At 33.2% G+C, this 27723-nt stretch overlaps 5 protein-coding genes across 13 annotated transcripts in view; 2 read left to right on the forward strand and 3 right to left on the reverse strand.

The window, feature by feature from the left end:
- Nucleotides 1-162: 162 nt before the first annotated feature.
- On the forward strand, nucleotides 163-8578 carry mute (muscle wasted). Its single transcript, XM_014233969.3, has 15 exons — nucleotides 163-400; nucleotides 476-623; nucleotides 680-964; nucleotides 1035-1371; nucleotides 1436-1507; nucleotides 1568-2648; nucleotides 2708-2734; nucleotides 2804-3149; nucleotides 3218-3346; nucleotides 4902-5916; nucleotides 5995-6128; nucleotides 6192-6520; nucleotides 6590-6746; nucleotides 6812-7076; nucleotides 7236-8578. The coding sequence occupies exons 1-15, from the start codon at nucleotides 282-284 to the stop codon at nucleotides 8468-8470; spliced, it is 5679 nt and encodes a 1892-aa protein (XP_014089444.2). The 5' UTR covers nucleotides 163-281; the 3' UTR covers nucleotides 8471-8578.
- Ufm1 (Ubiquitin-fold modifier 1) lies at nucleotides 3536-4172 on the reverse strand. The gene has a single exon (XM_014233970.3). The coding sequence runs from the start codon at nucleotides 3899-3901 to the stop codon at nucleotides 3638-3640; it is 264 nt and encodes an 87-aa protein (XP_014089445.1). The 5' UTR covers nucleotides 3902-4172; the 3' UTR covers nucleotides 3536-3637.
- Nucleotides 8579-8748: 170 nt separating the features above from the next.
- LOC106617017 (glyceraldehyde-3-phosphate dehydrogenase 2) lies at nucleotides 8749-10170 on the forward strand. Its single transcript, XM_014233978.3, has one exon. The coding sequence runs from the start codon at nucleotides 8907-8909 to the stop codon at nucleotides 9966-9968; it is 1062 nt and encodes a 353-aa protein (XP_014089453.1). The 5' UTR covers nucleotides 8749-8906; the 3' UTR covers nucleotides 9969-10170.
- Nucleotides 10151-10847, reverse strand: mRpL36 (mitochondrial ribosomal protein L36). The gene is made up of 2 exons (XM_014233979.3): nucleotides 10747-10847; nucleotides 10151-10676 (listed from the first exon to the last, which is right to left on the reverse strand). Exon 2 carries the CDS (start codon nucleotides 10674-10676, stop codon nucleotides 10242-10244), a length of 435 nt encoding a protein of 144 aa, XP_014089454.1. The 5' UTR covers nucleotides 10747-10847; the 3' UTR covers nucleotides 10151-10241.
- Nucleotides 10848-19175: 8328 nt separating this feature from the next.
- Pkc53E (Protein C kinase 53E) overlaps nucleotides 19176-27723 on the reverse strand; it is a 140718-nt gene continuing 132170 nt past the window's right edge. For all 9 annotated transcript variants that reach the window (XM_036369223.2, XM_036369221.2, XM_036369229.2 and 6 more), the window contains 7 exons: nucleotides 27050-27160; nucleotides 26811-26939; nucleotides 26340-26605; nucleotides 25857-26058; nucleotides 22670-22858; nucleotides 20378-20518; nucleotides 19176-20192 (listed from right to left, as the gene is read on the reverse strand). In XM_036369223.2, the coding sequence (XP_036225116.2) occupies nucleotides 20040-20192; nucleotides 20378-20518; nucleotides 22670-22858; nucleotides 25857-26058; nucleotides 26340-26605; nucleotides 26811-26939; nucleotides 27050-27160 (1191 nt within the window). In that variant the 3' untranslated portion in view covers nucleotides 19176-20039. The remainder of the gene's footprint in view (nucleotides 20193-20377; nucleotides 20519-22669; nucleotides 22859-25856; nucleotides 26059-26339; nucleotides 26606-26810; nucleotides 26940-27049; nucleotides 27161-27723) is intronic.

The following is a 27723-nucleotide window of genomic DNA, read 5'->3' on the forward strand; positions in this document are numbered from 1 at the left end:
AAGAAATAATTTAGTATACTATGTAATTTAAAAACTTTTTCTTTAAATACAATGGTAATTCTTTACATGAACAACTATTTGGAAAGTATTTTTAATTGCGAAATGTCACATCCTGAAGTCTATTGTGTACTAGCGATGAAAACCAGCTATTGTGAATAGTTGCCGCTAGAAATATTTGTTGATTGTATAGAAATAATTCGTGCTCATTTCCAAAGCGATATTATTGTGGTTTTAAAGATTGTATTAATTAGGTTGAAGCTAGTATTCTTGTATAAAATAGTATGCCTGGTGCAAGTGCAAAGAAGCAAAGTCCTGGAGGTGACTCCGCAAGGAAACATACAAGTAATAGTTCAGTACGAAATGTAAGCGGGTCATCGGGGAGTAGCAGGGCGCGCAAAAGGTTTGTTTAGAACTTAAAGCAGTATACAGGGTTATTTGAATTGTAAATACAAAATGCAATTTATATTTCTTACAGAAAGAGATGTCAAGTCAAGAGGTTTAGCGATAGCGACTTAGAATCTGAATTAGAGGATATGGAAGACGCGATTGAAATCGAAAAGAAATTGCGAAAAGTGGCCCAAGAAAACGATTTAAGTCATGATGAGATGCGCCAATTGATACAGGTTCAGTTTTCCCGAATATACAAAGTCATTGATTTAATTAAATATTTTTCGTATAGAAATTTGTAAAAAATGAACATATTCTCGCTCTGGTGACGCTGAAAGCAGAAGATGAAATTGCGCGTGAACGTCAGGAATCGGAACAACCAGCCATAATAATTACTGATACACCGTCTGTGCCTAAATTGACCAGGGCTAGAGCACGCGAGTTAAATAAAACGCCTGGAATTATTTTACCAGCAGTAAATGAAATTAAAGAGCCGGAAATTGCAACTCTTATACAAGACGAATTAAATTCAGATGATGACGATGAGGAGTATGTTTTCAAAGAAGAAGATTTTTTTGTAAGTAAATTTCGACTGTATTGTTAAAAATTATAGTTTTCTAAAATACTAATATGTTTACTTATTCTAGTCCGATGAAGATCCAAATAGCACAGTGTCGGATTTGGATTCAAATCCACGCACACCACAAACACCTTTATCACAGACAGAAGCTGAAGACTCGCCCATGAAGTTAACAGCAGATGGCTGTTTTAAAAGACCATTGGAAAAACCTAGGGGCACACGCCAAGACGTGCGAATTGCGGCGCGGACGCGTTCAAAATTATGCCTGCAGCAAACAGCTATTGAAGATTTAGAGTCTGAATTTGTGCCACCTGATGTGGAACAAATTGATTTACAAGATTTTGATATGGCTGCTAACGATGAGGAATGGATGCAATTTCTAAACGATTTTTCCAAACCCTTAAGTAAGTGTCATGAAAATGTGAAATAGTTCAGTAGTGTAATATTTTTAATTTTTTTAAATTAAAGGCACCAGTTTTGTAGCAGATGAAGATGATCCCATTAATGATCCTGAGTATATAGCGGCCGAGAAGATACTAGGTTTGACAGTTATAATTGCTTGCGTTTTGACTTAACTTATTTAATAACAATTTATTGCAGAGGATGCTGAAGAATTGCGTGACTTCAATATACCTAGAAAGGAGCTAACTGATCTCGTGGCTGAGTTGTTCGAAGGCTTAGTCAATGAAGGCGTGTCTCTTGAAAGCATTGAATTGGATACTCCACAAAAGTTTTTACTAGATAATTTCGGCGAAACGACCATTACCGAAGATAAAAACATGAGTCCACTTTCTGATAAATTCGCTACACCTACAATTCCTGAAAATGATGAACGGAGTCGTATAGTAAAAGAGCTAAACTTTGATACACCAACAGCCCGGCCATATAATCCGCCACTGCCCCAGCCAAATTATATTACTGATGTGCCACCTTTAGTACCTATTAGTAACAATGTGACTGTAAACGATTACTCATTCAGCCCAAATGTTGTGTCCACTCCTTCAACGCAACTACAATCGCCAGTGGCATATACAAACAGTCCAAGCCAAGGTGGTGGTCAAGTTGTAACACTTCCCCCCTCCAACTTTTCGTCCGAACCTGAATGGATAGCTGTTAAAATACCAGGACAAACTAACTCGTATCAATTAGCACGTGTTGTACCAAATGCCAACGCAATTGGACCACCGCCGCTAGTTAGAATACAGCCACAAAGAATGCCAGCGCATACACATGAACTACCTTCTTCTCCAAAATCCTCACAGGATCCAATTTACAGTGTACCATACGACACAAATTTTACATGGGAATATATATCAATTAGAAAACATGTATATACTGAATATTTAAAGAAATTTGAGAGTAATCGTAACATGGCGAACAATATTTCGCAAATGGAGTTGTCAAACCAACCGATAGGCTTTTCCAAACAACAACATGATATATTACAACAGCAGTTACGTATCCACGTACAAATGCTAACACAAACATTTATACAAAGCTACTCACATCCGATATATTGGAAGCTTTCGTTTAAGGCGAAAGACATGTTGATGGAAATCGAAAAAAGATCACAAGATGATGCTTCGTTCCGCGCGTGGAACCTCAAGCCAGCTATGAGCCTTATACGACAATGGGAAGAAGATTTAAATGACGATACAAAGGAAAACAAAGATTTGATGAAGTAAGTAATTTGCAGAAACAATTAAAAAAATATCAATAATCTTAATGTAAACTTTATAGATTTATACACAGCGAAATTAATAGCACGTAAGTGTCGGTCATAACTAAACGCCCTTCCTTTTAAACTTTCTTTAATATGACGCATGTAAATTACAGCAAAAGTAATTGTCGTCAAGTTCCACGTTTTCCCCCACGCATTATGGAATTGGTAATAAATAGCGAGGCGTTCATGTATCCAGAGTATTTGCCCCGTATACCATTTACTTCAAGACGAACCAAGTATGAAGCGTTTGCACCTGCTGAAATGCAACTAATTGCTATGGGTCTGGAACGTCATATACGAAAAATACGCGAAACAGGTGAGCGCATATCAAAGAAAACCTCGGAACTAAAGGTAGCTGTGGAACGGTTAACAAAGGACACAGTTTACGGGAAGTCGTATAGACGAATATGGGCCCAAGTGAAATGCTTGCGAAATGTGGATTATTATAATCCAGTTAAGGTAAGTAACGGCGTATACAGAGAATAATACATAACTATTAAGTATTATATTTGCATATATCATTTAAGTACTATTTCGAACACAAACGTGCTCCACCAGTTCAACACAAGCTTATTTACTTCGAAAACAACAAAGTATTACCACCTAAGGATCGTTACACTGAGCTACCGTTGGCCTGGCAAACGCATATAGATGAGGTAAGTGGATATTTAATTTAAATTTACCGATTTAAAAGAGAACGTGGCGGTAAATATTAAATATAATAGCTTATGTGTTTATTTTATTGACATAACTCTTATGAGCAAATTGTCATTCCTATATAATATCGAAAAGTAATATTAGACTCTCATGTTAGGTTCCACATAAATTTCATAAACTCAGAAAAATCCACAAGATAATACAATGTCACTATATTGGGGTATTGTACAAAAATGTGTCTTTACAGTTAAGCTAACATATTAAAAAAAAAAAAATATTGCCAATCACATTTATTGTGTGCTTCCGACACGATCTCTAGGTATCAGTCGAAGTTCCGAACCATGCTTCAAGAATACATTGCCTGCTGTTTGTTGTGGGCTAATACCAATGCCATCATCTGTTATTATAGCGCTAGTTGCTGCTGGCACCTTGAATTCTTCCGCTGCGAATTTCAGCACTGCTGTGAATGGTGTTCCCTCTGGCACGCTGAGTACTTTAAAAGGCAATTTAGGATCCGATGTTAATGTAATTTTGAAAGTTACTTTAGAACTCATGTTTTAAGCTACGTATTATACAGGTTTCACAAAGTAATCGTTGTGACGTGGTCACTTTGGAACTATATACTAAATTTTGCAGTAAACAATACCCAAGATTTGGGCCAACTTAATTTATGTCGCGTTAAATTAAGAGTCTTGCTGGTTGAAAAACGACACTTAATTTTTAGCTTAGTTTTTTTTCAAAAACTCAAATATTTATTTATTTGCCAATTCGCAACTTCCTAGATATGTTTAGAAATTCACTTTCTACTTGATTATTTGAGATTGACAATTTTCGTAGTTATCGATATAATAATCGATAATTAAAATCTTATATTGAACTGAAGTACATCCTAGTGTTGATATATGATCGTAATATATATCTGGATTTTATGTCATTTGCTAATTATTATTCATTTAAACGAACCTTAAAATCTCAATTATTTTAGATTACTCATACATATATATACATATGCAGTCAATTTATTTGTAATTTTCTTTTTTATATTGTATATTCAAAATTTATCTTGGTATATAGGTTTTAAATGGACATTTTTAAACGTACTGAGAAATAACGATAATTTTAATAGTGCAATCGAATGCGTACTGTGAAATTACATGTTTAATGTGATAGAATATTTTTTTAATATAAGGTATTAAATTAAGTATCTTTCACGAATTAACACAACTATTTACGTCTTGTTTACAATTGACGTGCTGTTCTATGCTTCTTCTTTTCAACGCAAAAGAATTATGTCACAAGATGGTGGTATAGGGCAATTTGGTTTTGCAGCAATTGTCACAGCTTAAACCGAAAGAGTAATAGTAAACTATTGTCGTAATATTGTATTCTATCATTATTGATTTTAATCGATTAGTTCACAATTATTTTGTTTATATTTGCGCTTTTGACAATTTGACATTAGAGTATCTAGAATTTTGCAGTCTGTTTAATTTGTTAAGTTTTTGCAAGTTTTGCAATACTTTTCTAATATTTGTGATACTATTTTATCTTTAGAAAAGACGAGCAGAACGAAGAAAACGAGGTGTATATGCATCTGAAGCAGCTGGGTCGTCCTATTTGGAATTCGTTCGTGAAGCTTTGGGTGAAAATATAAAACTACCAGATAGCACAACTAAAACTTCATCACCGGACTACAGTGGTGCTAACTCATCGTGGTTTTCACAGACAAGAAACAATAGCTTCTTCACCAAAACTCGTTCGAAAAGAAGTATTGCTAATTGTGTAACTATAAATGTAAATTATCATTTTACTGGTATTACAACAATTGGGGACCCACAACAACCCATCAATAACACAACTGCGCTAGCAATAAAGGAAGCATCTTCTACAGACAAAGACTACTTGAACGCCTCTGAGTACCAAAATGCAAATATCGCTTCATATAATTACGATTGGAGTTCCAAAACTTTGCAACCGATTCTTGAACCGAATCAAAGTGGAACAAGTGTAAAATCAAAAGTTAAATCAGCACGACGCAAGTTGCATTTGCCTACTCGGTTTAAAGCTGGGGGCTTGAAAAATACCCGCTTTAGGGCATTGCGACGGGTATGTCACATATTTAAGCGACATAAGAAAAATAAACGCCAACGGCAACAACGAATCAGTTGTTTATTAAATTGTTACCGCAATAATTTGAAACGAAAAGAACTACTGTACAATCGTGTACCAATTGTACTCACAGTTTATAGATATTTCCAAGCATTAGAGTTATACACAAATTTGTTAAGAGATCTCAAAATGACTTGTCGTAATGCTACTTCCCCTACTTCTGGTGGTGCCACTCCCAGCAATGTACACCCCATATCAACGAGCACGCCTACTACAGTACAGCATTTGCCGACAGCAAAGTTTTTTGTGCATAGTTCACAACAATATTTTGGTAAACGTGCGCGTGGTGAAGAAGAGTCCAACGTCTGCTCGCGCAGCAAAAAGGCTAGCCGACAGGAGGAAAATTTCAAGCATATGCTGCTGCCTGATACGGCTGAGGATGCAAATCGCAAAGATGCAAGTATGTAAAAGACTAAAGTGTACATAATAACGACATAACTAAAATTTATGCTTACAACATTTAATTTTGTATACGCAGTTTTCGCACTTAATTTTTATGAAAAGGTGGAAGAGGCTTTCAAAGCCTCAAATCGTTCTGAAGACTGTAAAAAATTCAATCATATACTCAAAACATTCGATCCGCGTCGGGATAAGGTAGCGGATTTATATTATGTAAGTATAAAGCTGTTTAAATACTTGAGGTTAGGTCAATAATTCAAGTTTTTTTTTGAATAGAAATTAGAACAACTCTTTCTACCTGAGCATCCTGAGCTGGCTCAAGTGTTCCTAACTTTTTTGTTACCATCTGAAGCAGCGGAAATTGGAAAATTTTTCGAGCATTTTATGATTAACAATATGACAACATTTATCAACAAATTAAATATTTATTTTAATAAACAACCTGCTCAAATACGAAAAATTTATAACTGTTTAGCTGAGTTGGCGGAGGATCCGGAAGTTACCATGAAAAAAGTCGAAACAAAAATTTTGCCACTGCTCAAGGGCAATCAATTTCTCATCGATTGGTTTTTGCAACAGTTTGCTGAGGCTAAACCACCAGAAAGGTATAAACATAACGTAACTAATTTTAATTTATAACTACGTTTTTAACGGTTTTGGTTTATTCTATAAAGAATATTTTCAACGCCAGAACAAGTTAATTTGAAGGAAGTCGAAATTAAACCTAACTTATATGAAACTCTCAATGATTCACACGAAGTTTCAGCGCCTTGTTGCGAACTCCAGCAGCAGCAACAGCAGCAAAACCAAATGCACAACTGTCAGTTGAGGGTGAGTGCTTTAGTGGCAGTGTACAAATAAATATAATATATGTAACAATTTTATTTTCTCCATAGTATATAAATGGACGGATCTTCTATGGTAACAAAATGACGCTGCCCGCTAAACTCTCCTTCATGGCGAATAACTGTCAGCATGAAATGACTGAAGAATGTAATAACGAAGAGCTGTCAGAACTACAAATGGCCGAATGTGTGCACGGTATACGCGAGCATGGTGAGAAACAATTGGCGGTTGCTGTGGACAAAGCAGCAGCAAATGCGGCGGCTGACTGCACCAGTGATGACAACGATAAATCTGAGGAGGAAGATGTATCCAAAGGTAAGATATTTAGATACAATAAATAAATAAATATATATATATATATATATATATGTATATTGTTATATATATATATATATATATGTATATTGTTATATATATATATATAACCAGCAGAAGAAAAAAAAAATATATATATATTTCATATGTTCACTCTAGTGTTAATAGTTGATACGCCTAACGATGAGGACACCAGCTCCTCACTGGAAATATGCGACGATACGGCTTTACGTGCACATGCGATGCGTCTTAATCCCTCTTATTATGGTAATACATGCTTTGCGCCGCTTACGAGCACACCAAATACGAGCAATAACTGCGCGCCTCATCATTCAAATGCTAAGAAGTCTTCGTTGAATTTTAACGATGACGGTAAAATAATATCTCCGCGCAAACATCTAACATCTGGTACACCTACAAGTGCTAACACAAGTACCGTCAGCCTAACACCTTTGCAATGCCTATCGCCGAACAACTCAAGTGCATCTAGCAGCGCGTTAACAACGACAACAATTACCGCACCCACTACAAATGCAGTCAGTGGTAATAATAGTGACAACAATGCGGATACACAGATTTTCCAACAGCTACGCGAGAAACGGAAATCGCCCACAAAGAAGATTAAATCACCTGTGTCGGCGACGCGTATACGCCCAAGCGTCAATACACTACAACCAATGGTTGTGGTGTACGAACACAATCCTGCCATCGCGTGTGCCAAGAAACTACAATCGTTGATTGCGGTAGAGGACTATGAAGGTGAAATCGATAATAAAGATCGTATTGCTATAGTGGCTTGTGCCAAAAAACCTGGCGACACCAGTCTAGAGCCGCCTGTTGCGGACGATAGTGTTGTGCTGCAGTCGCATGAGCGTAGATCAGGTTCACCGCATACGCCGCCACTACTTACAGTAACTAAATTGGAGCACAGTGATAATTCCGATGATTTGGAATTTATACCAGAGAATGCCGAGGTGTCACATTCATTTTCGCATGATTGCTTCGATCACCATGTTGAGGATAGCGATTTGCAGGAAGCTGCGACTACTACAACGTCAATGACGGCGCGATCGTCAAGTGTATCCAATCATGTGGCCACAAATGAAAACTACACTGAAGATTGTAAACTGGAGGTGGTTGCCACATTGAGCGCTTCAACGCCAGATGATGATGTAGCGACATACAAATCGAATCAAGCGTCAGTTAAAGCGTCCACACCTTGGACACGTGAAGAAGACAAGCTTATATTGATAGAGATGAAGTTGAGCGTGGGCATAGAGAAAGAGCTACTCTTCAAACTTATGCATGATAAGTTGCCATCTCGCTCGTTGGAAGAAGTCAAAGAACGCTATAATTTTTTAATGGACTTTCTGTCAAAGCTTCAGGGCAAATAAACAGTTATTTGTATTTTAATTTATTACCTATATATTTAAGTTATATTATTACATACATATTTTTTTAAATAAAATTAGGCAAAACGATTTTCGCCTTAAGAATTCAAATCTTTCGATGGTTTTGGTTTGTAAGTTAAGTTCCTTAGCAAGAAACTTCCATAAAATACCCTCTTGTTCTGAGTTTAAACTGTTATGGAACGGTTAATGCCGGGAATGCGTAACACAGGTAAATGAGCAACTGGAAATAAAAAGCTCACCCGATTAAAAGTGTGCTAGCAAATTATTTCAAACATGTATTCGGTGAGATCTTTTTCAAAATAAACTAAAAAATATATTGTTTAATTAACGTTTTAAGTTAAAATCCCTTTAAAAATTCGCAATCTAGAATTTTGTTCTCGAAAAATCTAAATTTTTTGTACTCATCTGAAATAGCAATATGTCTAACATTGGGATTAATGGTTTTGGCCGGATTGGACGTTTGGTATTGCGCGAGGCAATACGTCGAAAGGCGCAAATTGTAGCGATCAATGAACCTTTTATCGATGTAAAGTACATGGCCTATATGTTGAAGTACGACTCAACACATGGTCGCTTTAAAGGCAAAATCGCCATAGAAGGTAAAAATTTGAAAATTAACGATCTGAACATAAAAATCTTGGCTGAGAAGGATCCAACCAAAATCAAATGGAGCGAAGTTGGCGCTAAATATGTGCTCGAATGCACCGGCAAATTCACATCTACCGAGAAGGCGAGTGCTCATTTGAAGGGCGGCGCAAAAAAGGTAATTGTCTCAGCGCCCGTTGCTGATGCGCCCATGTTCGTTGTTGGCGTCAATTTGGACGCTTATAAACCGGATATGAAGGTTATTTCGAATGCATCGTGCACCACTAATTGTTTAGCACCCTTGGCGAAAGTCATACATGACAATTTCGAAATATGCAATGGTCTAATGACTACAGTACATGCAGTTACCTCATCGCAGAAATGCGTCGATGCACCGTCACCAAAGAAATGGCGCAGCGGTCGGGGTGCGCTGCAAAGCATTATACCTGCATCGACGGGTGCCGCCAAGGCAGTTGGTAAAGTTATACCATCTTTGAATGGTAAATTGACTGGTATGGCATTTCGTGTGCCTACCGCAGATGTCTCCGTCGTCGATTTAACGGTTAGCCTTGGCAAGCCAACTTCACTCGATTGTATTAAAGAGAAAATCCAAGAAGCTTCTAAAGGTCCAATGAAAGGCATACTCGGTTATACGGAAGATGAGATAGTGTCGGTAGATGTCACAACTGATGCGCGTTCTTCAATTTTTGACGCTAAAGCGAGCATAGCATTAACCGATACATTTTATAAATTAATCTCTTGGTATGACAATGAATATGGTTATTCCTCGCGTATGATTGATCTGGTAAAATATGTGCAAGAGGCGGATAAAAAGGCAAAAGGTAAAAAAGATGCTAAAAAGGGCGGCAACAAGTGTGATAGCAAGAAAAAATGATAAATGTTTCGAATAAAGAAAATTATGGTATACCTTTTAGAATAATGGCAATGTTTTGCTTATTCGCTTTAGATTTACGCTAATGTAACAAACCGACATTCATTTCTATTTCTTTTTGTAGATAAAATTTGAATATCGCGAACTGTATCGAATCCAACAATTTTATAAAAAAAAAAATACACTTTTGAACTTTTTTACTTTATTTTCTAATGCGTTTCTCTAAATAACACATAGCTATCTACTTTTGTAGCACTTTCCTCTCAACTAAGCAACTTAGTATGGTCTCACTTTCGATTGTGTGGCATGCGTTAGTATCCATGTGTTCTTTTCACGCTTCTTCATAGCCATTTGCTTATGACGCGGGTGTGTTGGACAAATTACATAGAGGCGCTCTTGTCGCACCACAAAGTAACAATCTTTGCAGCGCCGACGCAGACGTCCCTTAACCTTAAAACCTGCGACTTGAGTTAAAAGTGAATTGAATGGTGTGAGCAGACGCTGAAGTCCACTTTCGACTGCAGTGTTTGTGGCAGTGATATTGCTAGTGACTGCAATCGGCCCGCTTGCTGCCAGTGTCCTACAGTTGGCCATTATGTGATATGTGCGGCTATTTGAGTTGACGACGGAAGTCTTTACATTGGAAGCGGCAGTCAATAGACGTAAGCTGCTTTTATAAACATGTGCACCAATTTTAGTTATTAACGACATCTGTGAAAATGTATTTATGTAAAATTTTATTGTCCCTTGTACTGATTATTAATAAATTGAATTTTATCACCTTTGTAACCTCTTAACACCAAATTGCTTAATTCTTCCAGCTGTTGCAAATGTTGATAAACAGCTGTTCGCGTGTAAAAGCGCTCTTCTACTGATTATCGCGCCATCTTCAGTAAAGTTCTTTATGTAAACTTAAATAGCGCGATTCGATTTCCTTTTCCTTCATTTTGCTACAGTTGCAGTCAATGAATTCAATTCAGGTTTGGTAAGCAATTAAAAATGTAAAGAGGAATTGTGTTATAGCTATTGGGTGAAAATATATTAATTTTGATTAATATCGTTTTAAAAATATATATTTAGTATGTAATAACCTAATATTGTCCGCCATACTAAAATTTGTCGTATGCTTTTTCATTAAGATGCGGAAACATTATACGATGACCAAAGATTCTAAATAAGAAAAATATTTGTTATGTTGAGAATTGTAATATCAATTAGTGTTTTTGGGATCGCTCCTGATACTTTCTAGAAATGCTAAAAAAATGCCGTCCGTCCCCAATTTCAGGTTTCCATTTGGTTGCCTCCCAGTAATTGTGAGTATGAATTGTATTAAAATTATTTAATAAAACAAATTGTAAATCCTTGTTTCTACGAAATGGTAGCTACAAAGTGTGTAATGCAGAAAGTGGAATATCGGTTAAACCGGCCAAACAAGGAATTTTATAAAATATGCTCTAACGCACAGTTTCTTCAAAATCAGCTGTTATATTCATATTGAAGTTTTACACTGGGAAGTTGATTCCAAATCTGTAGTCAGTTTTTTTCTAGCAGCTCTAGTTTTCGAAATATGAACAATTTACATTTTTAGCCAAAAATACTTCCATTTTAGAATTAAAAAATATATTGCTCTTACTTAACATGAAACATCAGTCTTGTTTTGAATGCTCTAACTGTTATCAGTTATCATATTTGCATTCCAACGACCCTGGTATCCCTCTTTTTTATAGTTCGAATATTCTGATGAAAGCGTTCTCCTTGTTCTTCGCTTAAGTCGAATAAATTTTTTGGGAAGCGGTCTAAATGGCTGAAGAGGAAGTGCATCTTGATGCTCATGTCACATCCTAGTCTCCGGAAGTGCAACATGAGCTGATCAATGTGTTTATTGTAGTCGGGAGACTTCTTATCTGTCAAACAATCAGTAAAATGTTGGACCTTTATTAATTCCCTGATTTGAGGACCGTCAAAAATACCATTAAAATTAATTTTTTCTGTGCTCAATTTCGGAAATATTTTACTGATATATTTAATATATTCCCCATACTTGTTTAAAGCTTTTACAAACTGTCAGATCTAACTTTAAATGAAGAGGGGGTAATATAATGTAGACCGCACTGACTACTAGAGGAGCATTCAGAACATTCATACTACCCGGTATTAAATTCACTCTCAAAGGCCAAATGTTTTTGGTCCGGTGCTCTATCTTGGCTCGAATATCGCATAAGCGCATGAAACAGGGGTATTTGGTATGTCCTCCTGGTTGACCCAAAAGAAAATTTCCTTTTTTAAGATCGACGCATATCAGCCAGTTATGTTCTATGTATTTTACTCGCAAAGTAGTCCAAATAATGCCTTTTTTATAGAATCAGATGTATTTAAACGGCATTCTCTATACTTATAGTAACCACAAATAGCACAAACCTATTCGGATCAATTAAACAAGTTCTTTTTAATGTAGATATAGCGGTATTTTTTAATAAAATTTAGTAATTTTTTGCCCCAAAACTTAATTCAAGTAAGCCGAGTAACGATATTTCAAGAAGTATTTGTAACATTTAAATGAGAGCTGCTAATTCACTCTCAAAGGCCAAATGTTTTTGGTCCGGTGCTCTATATTGGCTCGAATATCGCATAAGCGCATGAAACAGGGGTATTTGGTATGTCCTCCTGGTTGACCCAAAAGAAAATTTCCTTTTTTAAGATCGACGCATATCAGCCAGTTATGTTCAATGTATTTTACTCGCAAAGTAGTCCAAATAATGCCTTTTTTATAGAATCAGATGTATTTAAACGGCATTCTCTATACTTATAGTAACCACAAATAGCACAAACCTATTCGGATCAATTAAACAAGTTCTTTTTAATGTAGATATATCGGTATTTTTTAATAAAATTTAGTAATTTTTTGCCCCAAAACTTAATTCAAGTAAGCCGAGTAATGATATTTCAAGAAGTATTTGTAACATTTAAATGAGAGCTGCTACAAAGAAACTGAGGGTAAATTTGAAATCAGCGACCTCAAATTAGTAAGAGGCAGTTTGTAATAATAATTAATTTTGTTTGCCAGCGTTTAATGATTCTATTCAAATTCTACACCTTACGCACATAAAATTCAATAAGACACTTTTAGTTTTTTTGTAGAGTTCATTTTTATTATTACTGAAATAATATTTTTGTAATTTCATGATGATTTGTTAGAGTTGTATTCTAATATATTATGTATTATGTAAAATACATGTATATATATATAAAGTATTGTGAGTTAAATATTAGATTAACAAAAATTTCAGAAGAAACACTCTGCTTTTTATTAATTCCTATAAATCTTTTTTCTTTTAGTGTGGATGTTATAGTACGTGTGCATAAGAATTTCTTGTAGTAAATTTTTATTTTTTTAAATATATACGTATGCAAGTATCTCATGTAAGTCATTATTCCTTTATTCTTGTTAGGTTAGTTTTGAAATGCACTTACGCAAAAATTATAACGGCTTAAGAAAATGCTTAGATAATATATATAGGAGTGTGTCTATTTAGTATGATATTAAATGCTCGGTGTTGGTAGTATTTCTATACATTATACATATTGAATTTTTAGGTTTTTTAGTAACTGCAGTAGGTGGATATTTTTTGTTATATATTTAGTTTAATATTTAATGTTGCTAATTCATATAGTGGATTCCAATATGTTGCTGAGTATGCACACTGATTTTCGCAGCAATTGTCACTTTTCTTTGTTATGGAAATTCAAATGCGCGCTAACTTTGAATATATTTTGCTTCACTAATGTTTTTATTTTGCTTATTTTTTCATGTTTCTTATTTGTACTTAAAAATAAATTGGAAATACGAATTTTAAACACACATACGACACAGTTTATTATTTTTAAAATATCGCAAATATATTTGAATAAATTTCATACTATATACTAACAGTTTTTTTCTATTTATTTCAATATTTTGTATACGCATATAATAAAGTCGTTAATATTTGATGTAAATGTTAATATGAAACTTACAAATAAGACAGCGTCGCTATGTCTTTCTGTTGCTGTTAACATTAAAAATTTAAATTGTTAACATTAAAAATAATCACTCTTACACTTATTTTTTTCTGTTTTGAAATTAAAATGTTAATATATTACACAAATTTTAACCATATAAGTTTTAGTGCATAGGCAAATCTAGTCAGTAGTTAGGAGTTTGTAACTTTCTCTAAGCTTAAAGTAGTATCTTCTTAAGTACTAAGTACTTAAATTTACAAAAATTACTTTAATATACCATTATTTCCGTAGTTTTTTATTATCCTTATTAACATAGCATAAAGTTGTTGTGATTTTAATATTGTAATTGAATGCAATCAAGATGTTTAATTTTAGAAGTTTTTGTTATTTATTTTTTATAATAATTCAAATTTGTAGGCTTCACTAATAAATCTAATTTACGCTACTTTTGATTTTAAAGAATAAATTATTATTTCAGAAATACATAAATATCTGTATAGCAGCAATCGCAATTAAACTTTTTTTATAATTCCATGGCACACTGTGTGCAGTGTTGCAGCACGGCGAAACTCGCTCAAGCAATTAATGTTGCGACTTGACATGTTAATACATATTAATTATTAAAATATCTAATATTTTTGTTTTAAAGTAGTCATGTATAGCATGTGTTTGCATAATTCGCAACCTTACTTATTTTTCATTTATTTGGTTTTAATATCCTTTTACATTAAACTTTAATTTTTAATAACTTTTGGAGTAAATACTTCAAATGCTTTCTGTGAAATATGTATTCAACTGTTTAGGTACTAATTCTCTGCTCAGATAATAGTTTCATATATTTTAAAAATAGTTTACTTAAACTTTCTTAATTACTTTTACTGAATCTTAAAGCATTAGCTTCGCTACAGCCTATAGGGAGAGTATTTATGTGTATAGAGCTTTTTTATGCTACGTAATATGCATAAATATACTATTTATTCACATTTGTGTATATTTATTTTTATGTGTATATTGGTTATAAATTTTATTTTAAGTTTTGTGTAGTATTTATTCTAAATATTTTGTAGGAGTTCTTAGACTAAAAACTGGAAAGCTAACTACATTTTTTATACTATAGTAAAAAGTAATTTAGTTTCTTCTAAAGTAGCGGTAATACAAATGAAATTATAGGAAATTTAATAAACACGACAGGAAAACTTTGAAATTTTGTCAGAAGCATAATCAAGATAAAAAATACATATATTCGTGTTCTTACTATTTAAACTGTTATCTGGTTTTAATTTATCTGGCTACCTAGTCAATTATCTTTGAAGATGGTTTCTTCGAAGAAGTCGCTTTGTATGAAAGGTTCTGCTGCATTTTCTATAAGAAATGCATAAAATTGTTATACAAACTCACTCTAGCAACATTTCGATCACATCTCCCTATTTTCCATTCTGAAGTTTTACTGTAAACAAAAGATATAGCACAAAAACAACGCGCCGCGAAAAAGTTGACTTCGTAAATGTGTTGTGCTAAGAAAAAGCCACTTGACCCGATTCCTTGCACTTAAATTTAATACTTACGTATGTACGCAGCATTAAGTGCTCTTCGAAGGAAAAATTGCACTGTTTTTAAATAAAATAAAGAGCGATTCCACCTCATTAAATAACACGCATGGCACTCTTAAAACTTGTCTTCAGCATTCCAATCACTTCTTCACACAACTAACATGTAAACTAAATGTGGCACAAAAATTCTACTATAACGCTTTAAGACGCTAAAAAGATTGTCATAAATATTTTTAATAATGTATCTTAAATTTTATGCGTTTGATATATGATTACGCATTTCCTAATTTTTGGATTTGTAATCCTCAAACTAAGATAGCATATGTTACCGTTATTTATACTATTAATATTCCATCAACTGTCGATATTTTTGGTTTATTGATTTATTATATCGCTCTGACATTATTAATTTAATTTTTATTTCTACTGAACGTTATTTAAAATACGAATTGTATAGATTCATAAAAAAAGGTTTGACAAATGTGTTTGTACGTGATATATGACACCTAGATTTCAAACGGTTAAATATGTATTTTATATTAGTGAGTGCGCTGCACGGTGTAAACCCATCATAAGTTATGCAAAGCTGCTGAGTTGTTTTTCACGTTGAAATTTCTTATTAATATTTTATTAGAAAAATCTTAAAACAGAAGAATAAGCGGAAAGGTTTTCTTGGAAAAAGTTTTCTGAATCAGATAGCTATAGAATACCCAAAATATTTGTTTATTTAATTTTTTTAACTAAATAGTTTAAATTTTATAAGACTAACAGTTTCTGAAAATCAATTGATAGCGCTTGATATTTCATAAGTGAAGTTTTAATTTATCGAAAGCTAATAAAATAGCTGAATATAACTTTTCAGAGTTTTTTAAGGCAACTAGACTGGTTTTAAGACTTTGGTGAGCGCTCCAAAGTGCTTTATTTCAAAATACATTGAGACTGATTTCGAATTTATATATACTTGTAATAATAAATCTACACATGACTATCGACTATATGTTATCTACAAATATAGCGACAACATATGTTTATCAAAGATGGAGTAATCAAAAGAGTTATCGAATTTGTAAATTATAAACAACAAAATCGCAATGCTGCTAAATTTAACAGTATATACTTTTCTGATTCAAATTTTTTTTAATTTTTAATTAAAAAAAAAAAAATACATTTCTTATACATAACAGATAATATAGAATTTTTTTATAGACTATATAGAAGTAATTATTATATAATATATAGACTCGATATTTTTCAAAAATATATTTTTAAGCCATTTTTGTTCAGTTTCCTATTGTGTATACCTTTTATATGTATATTTCTCATTTTTGACAACTCTGATCTCTACGCATTCATTTCTTAACCATTAATCGGTAATCGATAGCAAACATTTGTGCCGATTGTTCAATGCAGGGGCGAACATTGCAATCGTCAAACGTTTTCATGCACTACATTCGTAAAATACTTACTTAGAATTTTCATATTGTTTTCAGATTTATATATTTATAATTTTTGGCTTTTTTTTAGGAAAACAAATATTTTTACCACCTGAAATTTCTAGCTGGCATTTTACTCTTAGAACATCGAGAAAACAATTTTATGTTTCACACGCTACTGAAAGAACAATAAATGTTTTATAACCTCAGCTTGTTTTAAGCATTAATTTATAGTAATAATTTTTAATTAAAGTTTAGTATATATATATGTTTTCAATCGTTATTTCTTCACTTCATTTGCATAAATACAAATTTTTTGTGCTTCAAAGATGATCACAATATAGTTGAAATATTTGAAATGCACTAGACTAGGAAAGGGGCAGAAGGCAACTCGACAGGTGGATATCGGAAGACTTAAAGCTAAAAACAATAGTTTAGTTAAAAAAACTTCAAATTATCGATACAAATATTTTCTCGATACATACGGTTGTGATTAAAGTTGATAAAAATCGATAATTTCCTTCAGAACGATCGTTTTGAAAAACGTAACTTTTACCGATGACTCTTAAATACATATATTTTTTAAGCTTTGAATGCGAAATTATTTACTTAAAAAGAACGTTAACATTATCGATAACATACATTTTTGCGATACATGCAGTTGTAATAAAAGTTGATAACGATTGATCGTACCTTTCGGAAGGATTTTTATTTTAACTTCAACAAATTTAGCTATCGCTTTTTAAGAAAAAATATAAAGTTTTTTATTCTGTCGGAAATACAATCGGAACTGTTGAATGCGATATAAGAAAAATTAATATTATCAGTCGGAAGGCCTAAAGCTAGAAGTAATAATAAACAATAAATTATATGGTTATACTCATTTATTTGTTTTTTCTTCTAAAATTGGGGCAGATTTTCATTGCATTCAAAGCAGGAAAAAATCTAACAAAAATGTCATATTGTCATGCCATATTTAAATGAAAAATATTTAGTTACTCGATATCGATTTTAAGATCGGCGCATTATAAAGCGTTTCGACATAAATTTAAATATTTTAATTAAGCAATGATAATAAAAATGTTAATCGTCAACAACAGTCTGTAATGAACAAGATAAAAATATTTAAAAATGTATCGATCTCGATTATTGCCTAATTCTTATAGCGCTATTAATGGAAGGTAACACAAGTTATGCATTTCAAGATATGTAAATTGAGCAATGTTGTTGCTTAATGTGTATTGCTTTCATGATTCATTGCATTCAAGTTGACTTAAGTTTTTATCGTATAAAAATTGTTAATTTTTAAGAGAAAACGACAACATTAGATTATTACTGTTTTTATGGTAGGGTTTTCGATAACTCGATTTTCAATTGTTGTAGGTTTTATAGGTAGGAGTTATATATGCTTGTTATTATATAAAATTTCATTTTTTATAGTGTTTTATTATCATATTTCATAATTTGTTATTAGTACATAATGTTTGCAGTGTCTCCTTATTTTTCATGAAGATCTTTTGCATATTATTTTCTAAACACAAAAAAATTATTGTGGTAATAAAATTTTGCATATATGTACATAAAAGGCAATAAAATATATTTTTAGGGGATTACTTGGATCTCATAAACGAATTTGGCAATGGTTTGGTTTTGGAGGGTTTTGGTTATTTTTTCTTGAGAAAAAAATTAAAATTAATTTCAAATTGACTTCAAAAGATTTTTCATTTCATGTTTTTTTTTCAAATAAAATAAAATGTATATATACTAAATGAAGAGTGTGTAAATTATATTTAAAAAGAAATGGCTGGTGTAATAAATACAACAATGTTTTTATTATTTTTTCATTTCATTTAAAATTTCAAAAAAAAAAGACAAAAAACCCAAAAAATAAAAACTATTAATCTATAAAGTACTGTTTTGTTCTTTCTTTTTTAGATTTTGAATATAAATATTGCTAAATAAATATTTTTTTATTGCCTGTTCTCATAAATACGACTTTTTTAAATATAATTATACTAAATTAATAAATCAAAATATGTTTGGTATAAAAATTGTATTTTCTTACGAATTAAAAATCAAAAATTAAAAAATAACATTTTTTGAGTTTTGTTTAATTTAATTTAATAATATTTAACTAATTTTACAAATTAAATGACAGAAAATTGCCAAATTTTTTAATAAAGTATAGCTGATTTTACATATTAAAAGAAATTCAAGAAAACAATGTGTTTAAGAATTTAATATTTTTTATTTAATAATATTTTTGCATAATTTAAATTTTTTAAATAATTAATTTTATAACCTAACTGTTAATAAAACAAATATATTCAAGTTTCTTAAGCTTCATTACGACTAAGCATATATACATAATTTTATTTAAAAGCAAATTGAAATTTTAAAAATTTAGTTTACAACTATGCTTATTCAAAAAATACTTTATTTAACTTAAGTAATACGTTCAAAGGTCAACAAATAATAACAACATGACTTATTTATAATACATTTGCTTTAATAGACAATATTGCTTAATGGTCACAAAAAAAAAAAAATAATAATAATATAAATAGATAAATATTATTAAACGTTTCTTTAAAAAATAATATTATTTTACACATAAAAACCTCCTTGTCTTTTTCAATCAAAAATTTAAAATAAAAAATAAAATGTATTTGCCACTGCGCCTCTATCTAAACTGTTTTATATTCATGCTTGCTACACGCCTGCAGATATGCATGTTGCTCGAGTTCGAGCGGGTGTGTTTTCTTCTTCTTCTCACCTTCGTTTTGGAAATTCTACTTAAAATTCTTATAATGGCACGTTGTTCACACGCGAGTACAAGGTGTTCAAAAAAAAAAAACGCACCGTAACAATATTCGCACTTACACACCAAACGATATTGCAGCTGGCTAACGCTTGATTTCCTGCTTCACTTGCTTGTTTCCGTTAAAACAATGTAATATCCTCGCATAAACTTTATATCTATCTCCATCTCTAGCTTTCGTCCTTTCTTTCTGTGGTTTTTTCCTTTCAATTCCTAAACAATCTACCCCAGTACTTTTGGGTGTGTGTATGTATGCGGAGTTTCAGTGTCTTTAAACGGGCACCGCATAGTCCGGATTCACGTAGGAAAAGCCCACAAATTCCGTTTGATCCAAATTCATCATAAATACTTTATCCGTTGGTGTCAGATCCGTTTTCTCCGAAGTGAATTGCTTATCGAAATTCGAGACATCTTTGCGATGTTTCTGTGTATGATTCCGGGAGTGTGTGCGTGTGGGTAGTGTAAGGTATTTGCATATTAATTTTATATAGCGAAGTGTGAAAACAGTTATTTGAGCGCAAAAAGGGAAAAGAAGAGCATATTGAAGAAATAATCAAAAGAATTAATTAAGTTTTTGAAACCTTTTTCTTCATTTTTGCTTTCACTTACAATTTTCGGCTTAAATGGCGGCTGCACTTCACGATTCTCAATTTTCTCCCAATCGATGCGTCGGAAGAACGGATGTATACGCACATCCGCCTCGCCGGTTGGCCCACAACCGAGGCGTTTGCTTGGTTGCTTGGTGAGGAACTGAAATAAGAACCGAAACGTAACATGATAATTTAATTATGTTCAAATAAATAAATATATAAATATCATGTGGGTAATGGTCATTGGGGTCCAATGTAATTTTTCATCTCGAAATACCTCGAATATTTCGAATTAAGTCATGGATGGATGAAGCGTTATATTTTAATAAGACTGTCGTGTCTTTCCAAACTGATGTTTTATTATTTCCATAGCGATATGATTTCTTATTTTTTAAGGAGAAACAAGGGCTAAACTAAGAATTGATAGCTTATTGCTACTTCTCTCGTTCATGTCAAACGAGCTTCATGTAGCATTTAAAGAATGTTTGAAGGATGCTTGGAATCCTAAATATGCTTAATATAATATATGTAATTTCCAGGATTTCTGATAACTAGTGCAAACGTTAGATTAAGTACTTGACAGGGGGTAAGACATGACCTCAGGCCTTAGCCGCAAAAAATATTAAATAGTACAAATTATCTCACAATTATGTCACATCAGTAAGAGTATTTCAGATATGACAATTTTTTTTTTTATAATTTTAGTGCGTTATATTCGCCTTTTCAGGCGAAAGGTTACTTAACTACGCACACGGATTTTCAAATTCATTATTTTATGAAAAAAAACAAAATTCCTGGCTTTATGAATAAATACATTTTAAATAAAGATATATGTTAAGTTATCTTTAGTTTGTTATAAACTTTGTTTTCCCCATAACTGAACTTTTGGACTGAACGACCGCAGCAGAAAGCTGCGATTTAAATGTGTCCCGGAATTCCCTGGTTAGGTCAATCTGAGTGTAATTTTTAATCTTTTAATGTCAAGTTCGGTTTTTTTTGCTACAAAAAAATACAGCCCTGAGGACTAAAATTTTAGCTGCTCCCTAAAGAAAGACATAAACCCTCTCGTGTTAAATTTCGAAATCCATTGAATCTGCTTCTTATAAATGGAATCATCAGTTGCTAATGAGTACTAAAAGTAAGAGTACAAATATAGCCTATGTTCTGAAGCCTAGTGGTCTTCAATAAGTCGCAATATTTCGTCTAGGTATATATATATATAGGGCATACTTTTAAGCATGCTGTTGGAGCAAGTATTACCAGTCCTTTTGGACAATTTTTTGTTCTTTATATTATATGAATAAACAAGTAGTACTGTCTGGTTTAGAGTGAGTGAACTGACTTCAAAAACGTTTTGGTGCTTAAAATATATAAATAAGAGTCCTTACTCTTCTTTAATACTGTAGTGTTTCTAATAATTTGTTAACCGTATATATTATGTACAATTAATAGTCTTTTCGGATAGGTTACTAACTAAAACTATCTTTTTATCTAATACTCATTGGAGAGCCGAAAAGGGGTTCTAAAATGCCTGCCAAAAACATATCTTTTACAATTAGGAAACTGACAAACTTTTTTCGTTTACACAATGGATGACATCACAGTGTTGTTTGAGTGCTTTAGTTTGGAATCCATAGACTGCTGATTTCTAGGTCAGAATCGAAGGCGTTTAAGATATTCATGCTGTATGTAAGGAAAAAATGTATACATAGACAAGTTAAGGATAATAACACAAAGCCTTTAGTGTTCTCAAGAACTAATTTCAAAAGTTTAGTATTTTAGCAATTCTCTTTTAATATTTTTAAAAAGTTTTTTTAGCATTAAAAGATATTGTATTTAACAAATATATGAAAAAACCATCCATGAGTATGTAAAAATTTCTAAAACAATATGCTTGAAAATTAAAAAAAAATTTGTCAAAAACTTAAATCCTTTGCTTTATGTTTATTTAAAATTTGCAAGGACACTCAAATGTATGTTAAAATGATGCCATAAATAAAGAATACACATAGTAGGTGCTTAAAACTTATTCCACTCCATGTAAATATGTGTACATTTGCATATGCTCGAGTGTGGGCTTGTTTGCCGGACATTTAAAATTAATTTATGCCCAACGACATATGTGCATAGTTAATGAAGTTCAGTCAACGACAGTGAACAAAACTAAAATATATACTTGTATAGATAAACAAAAGAACAGTTGATAGTTTAAAGCTTTAAGCTTTAATGGGTCAGTAAAAAACATAAAAATAAATAAAGTTCAGAAAGAGTAATTTTTTCTAAATAAAGGCATATCGTGCATTTTACTTACCCCTTTGCACGCCTCTTTGGCCTCTTTGCTCAAACTTTTCGGATAGGAGACATTGTGATCGGTAATGGCAGCAAACAACTCTTCTTCATCCTCACCATCGAACGGTGGCTGGCCGACGAGCATTTCGTAGAGTAAAACGCCATATGCCCACCAATCTACCGATTTGCCGTAGGGTTGATATAGAATGATCTGTTGAGGGAAAATAAGAGTAAAAGCAGTGTGAGCGAGAATAAAACTGGCGTAGTTTTAATAGTTATGTAAACCTGTAGCCTTATTGCTGTAATACCTTATGTAACTGTTTCGGAATGGTTTAAGATTCAATAATGTAGAATATGAGATATAGGTGATCTCGATGTGGGAAGGTTCTAGAAAAGTGGCTTTACGAAAGTGAGCATACACTGCGATGATAATATGGCTTTTACATGTTAAAGGTGGTGAGACTATTGTAGTTATCTTCAATTCTGATGCAAATAATGCATTGAAACAATAATTGAATTATCATTTAAAAAATTTAATTGTTTTACTTTCTACGATTGGTTAAGAATGACTTTAACGCTTTCATGTTACATAGATATAGCGACCAAGACACCCCAGATATAAGCTGGGAGACCGACAGAAATAAATACTGGCTGGTGTCATGCGATATGCCATACAAAGAGGAGGAAGTACCATCGCAGCTGATTAAAGAGCTTTTACGAGACAGCGAAACATCCAAGTGCTCGATTATACTTGGATGCGACTCCAACGCACACCACACATTATGGGATAGCAGTGTCATAAACGAAAGGAGTGAGCTGCTCTTTAATTATTTACTAGGAACTAAGCTTATTTTGTGCAACAAAGGGAGAATGCCAACATTTAAAACATGACAGGAAGTATTAGATATAACACTGGTGTCGGAAGAACTGATAAAGCAACCCATTAGAGAGTTCTTGAGGAACACTTCTTTTCAGTATCGGTATCCAGTGAAGAGTCTTTAGGCCAACTAATGGATACTCACTTCCCAGGTAGCTCTGAAAATCATACAGTTGAGTATATACAGCACAGTGGAGTCGAGATAGATTTCATTCCTGTAGATAAAGTGTGAGCAAGCTATGTATATTGGGCAATAAGAAGTTTCAAGCAATTCAAATCGCCGGGACCAGACAGTTTATTGCCGGTACAATTGCAGCAGTCCCAGAACTACATAATAATCTGGCTAGAAACCATCCTTAAAGGAAACGCTTTCAAACACATCCAGCCTAGGGCTATACTGAGCGCGTTTAAAGATTTGGACATTTTTGAACCAATGTGCAGATCTGTTCAAAAAGGAACCTCTCAAGGAGGAGTGTTATCTCTACTTCTCTGGATCTTAACAATAAATAAATTGTTGTTAGGTCCAGAAAAGGATGGGGTACATATTGCGGCTTACGCTTTGTGGACTTAACCTAAATGCTAGTAAGACGGAGCTAGTATTGTTCACTAGGAAACACAATACTCCAGAAGTTATGCCACCATTATTAAATGGTACCTGGCTAACAATAGGAGATTAGGCAAGCTACTTAGGACTAATTTTAGATAGGAAGCTGTCATAAAAATCAAACATAGACGCTACGGTGAAGAAAGCAACTACAGCACTTTACACCTGTAAAGGGATGGTGAGGTAAGCCGTCATTTTAAATTTACTGTCAATAGACTTGTTCTGTAAGCAACTGGCAGCGAAGTCAGCTCTAAGACTAAGGAAGTCTTTATATATACAGATAGTCAAGCAGCTTTGAAATTACTAGAGCCTCCTAAGGTTTCATTAAAGATGGTGAAAGAATGCCTCGATATTTTATTGGATTCAACATTTTATTTCACGTTAAACCTGCATTGGGGTTTAAAGCATAGTGACATCTCTGGTAACTGTGGAGCAGGTGAACTATCCAGAACAGGCATCACCCTACAATTGTACTCCGGAAAAGAAGGAATACATATGCCTCTGGCCACTTGTAAATATTTAACAGACAAATATGTTATAAAATTAGTCAGTCCCGGTGGAGCCAATCACTGACGTGCTCAACATGTTATAAAATTAGCTCAGTCCCGGTGAAGCCAATCAGTGACGTACTCAACAAGCACATGTCGACTAACCAAATTCAAAAGGAATGATATAAGAGCTCTAATATTGCTGCTAACAAATCACTGCCTAATTGGCAGACATACAAGCCAACTAGGTGCACTATATAATGACTATTGTAGAAGCTGTCAGGAGGTAGAAGAGGAGACGGTGAAACATCTTCTATGCGAATGCAAGGCTATTTACAGGAAAATAATCACAACTATCGGTGGAGGGTGTCTTGACGTTAAGTAAAACTTTTCGTGCTGAGGAACTTCATCATAAAGGCCTAGGTGCGTCGTTAGACAGCCATTCTACCTACCTACCTTCTGGTATTGGATATCAAAAATGATTTTCTTGTGGATTTTCCCATGAGGAAAATAAAAATATGACTGTGCATTACGAAGACTCAGAAATTAGGTACAATACTCGAAGCGGATTAAGAGGCACAATATACAGTTTATCTAATGAACCCTACCCTAATGGGGTTCTAATGGAGTGAGTGATCTGGGCACAAAGTGAGTGATCTCAGTCAGTTAACTAGGTTAAAAATATCATTGCACAGGTGTTGACGGTAAATTGAGTGCCGAGAGTGGACTGTTCTTCCAGTTAAAGACTCTACTATTTCCCCATAAAATTTGGGTAGTGTTGAAGGTTTTGATAGTCAAAAAATCACATTTAGCGAATTTTAGAAACAATAACATACAGATATGGAATGGGTAATGTAAAAGCTATAAAGAACTTTTTATTATTATACAAAAAATTACGAATTATAATTTGAGGTTAAGGAGTTAAAATAAAGAATAAAAGTTCTAATGAGTACAAATAAAAATTAAAGCTTTCAACACTGTGAATTATTAGACAATATTGCATGCCGACCGCCGCCGATGTTATTGCCCATATGGACTAGACTCTCTAAAATGTTTTGTAGATAAACAAATAAAAATAGCTTGTCTTTTAATGCAACCAAACCTCAAAATACACAACCATTCACACAAAATTTGTGTTTATCTTTGAAATGAAATCGAAATTTGAGTTTCAATTATTTTAGCAACTACTTGCAACAATATCCACAAACACATACACACACCAGTTTCCCTTTTTACTCACCTCGGGTGCTATGTAGTCGGGTGTGCCGCAAAATGTCTTTGTTGTCTTCTCACCAATAATATTCTCCTTACACATGCCAAAGTCGGCAATTTTAACATGACCATCGGCATCCAAGAGAACATTGTCCAATTTTAAATCTCGATACAAAATGCCTTTACTGTGTAGAAAGAAGAGGCCGGCGGCTATTTCGGCTGCGTAAAAGCTAATAGATTGGCAAAAAAAAAAATTGAAAAAAATGTGAAAAGATATTTGTATAGAAAATAAAGTAGCAAATCGAAAAAAAATTTAAGTGATATTGTGCAAAGAAACCAGTGGAAATAATACTCTGCCGAGATTGGCCACTTCACAGAGGTCAATCATCGGCATAAAAGTCATTTACGCCAGAGGTCAGTCAATATATATAAATGTTTGTCCTTTGATTTCTTACGTTTTTTTTATTTTATTCTGTATTTTTCTTTGTTATTGAGTTTGCTTCATACTTACACAGCCACCGGTTCCTTGAATTTGCCGAATTGTTGTATTTGAAACATCAAATCGCCACCATTGACGTACTCCATGACAAAGAAGAGGCGATCTAGTGTTTGGAAGCATGAGTACAGCTGCACAAGGAACGGCGGCTTTTCGCCCAAAGCCAAAACGCGTTTCTCAATCATTGTACACTCGACATCATCGTCCTGTATGATGACATCCTTTTTGAGTATTTTAATGGCAAAAAGATCTTCGGTACCCTTGCGTTCGGCCAGCATGACCTGGTGTGGTTGAATGGAAGATTAAAGAAGAAGAAAGAAAGTTGTGTGAAAGATATACCTAAATGATTTTTAAACAGAAAAATGAAGTATTAGAACTTTTAAAGAAGCACACATGAGCTTCGTTTAAAATGTGTCCAAATCAGGCTATAAATAATATTACAATTTGTTCTTTTCAATAATTCTACTGACATTTCCTCTCACTCACCTTGCCGAATGAACCTTTTCCCAGCACTTTTATGAAATTGAAATCGGTAGCACGTATCATATCCTTTTTAGATTGTGTCTGTGCATTTGTATCGCTGCGCATCACCAGTGGTTTCTTTTGAGATGATTTCTGCGAATGAAATGCGAGAAGAGTGTTGTAAGTAAATTCTACAAATGTGCGTATTGCGGAATCAAATGTTATTTCTCAAATTGGCTTATTGGTTTTTGTATGCAATTTACCCGCATTTGACTTTTGAGTTTTAGTAGATCCTGTGTGGCATCGGCGCATGGCACATTATAGTATTCACCCTCCTCTTGTGTGAGCAATTTGAACCAGCCATCCGCGGGGTTCTGAAATATTGAATTGTAATAAATATTTGAAAAATTTCAGAAAATAATAACAGTCTTTCAGAACAACAAAAGTGCTTGTAAAAGAATTCATATTTTTTACAGAAAATTCTGGATATCCTAATTGGAAGACAACTATTCGAAATAAGCTCTTTTTGTAAGTAGTAATACTTTTCACTTATATCACAGTGTTATAATTGGTGATGATAATTAGCCTTGAGCTGGCGTGGAAAGCCAACTTCTTTGCTTCTGCTTATGTACACATACAAAACACATTGTTCAACTGTCGTTGATCAGACTACTTCCTACGAGCACCAATCACAAAGCAAAATGGGAGAAATAATTTTTTTAACTGTGTTATAAAAGAAAATTATTAAAAACATTTGTACATAACTGACAAGCAATTTCTACAGCAAATTTCGTGTTCGAAGCATATAAATGTATAAATCAACTAACACGAAAGGAAGAAAGTAGGTAGTAGATTCGAAAAAACGTTAACTTCGGTTGCACCGAAGCTAGAATACCCAAAAATACAAAATATTCCATACAACAACTTGTTTTTGATC

The sequence above is a fragment of the Bactrocera oleae genome, chromosome 4, assembly GCF_042242935.1.
Source record: "Bactrocera oleae isolate idBacOlea1 chromosome 4, idBacOlea1, whole genome shotgun sequence".
Taxonomy (NCBI): domain Eukaryota; kingdom Metazoa; phylum Arthropoda; class Insecta; order Diptera; family Tephritidae; genus Bactrocera; species Bactrocera oleae.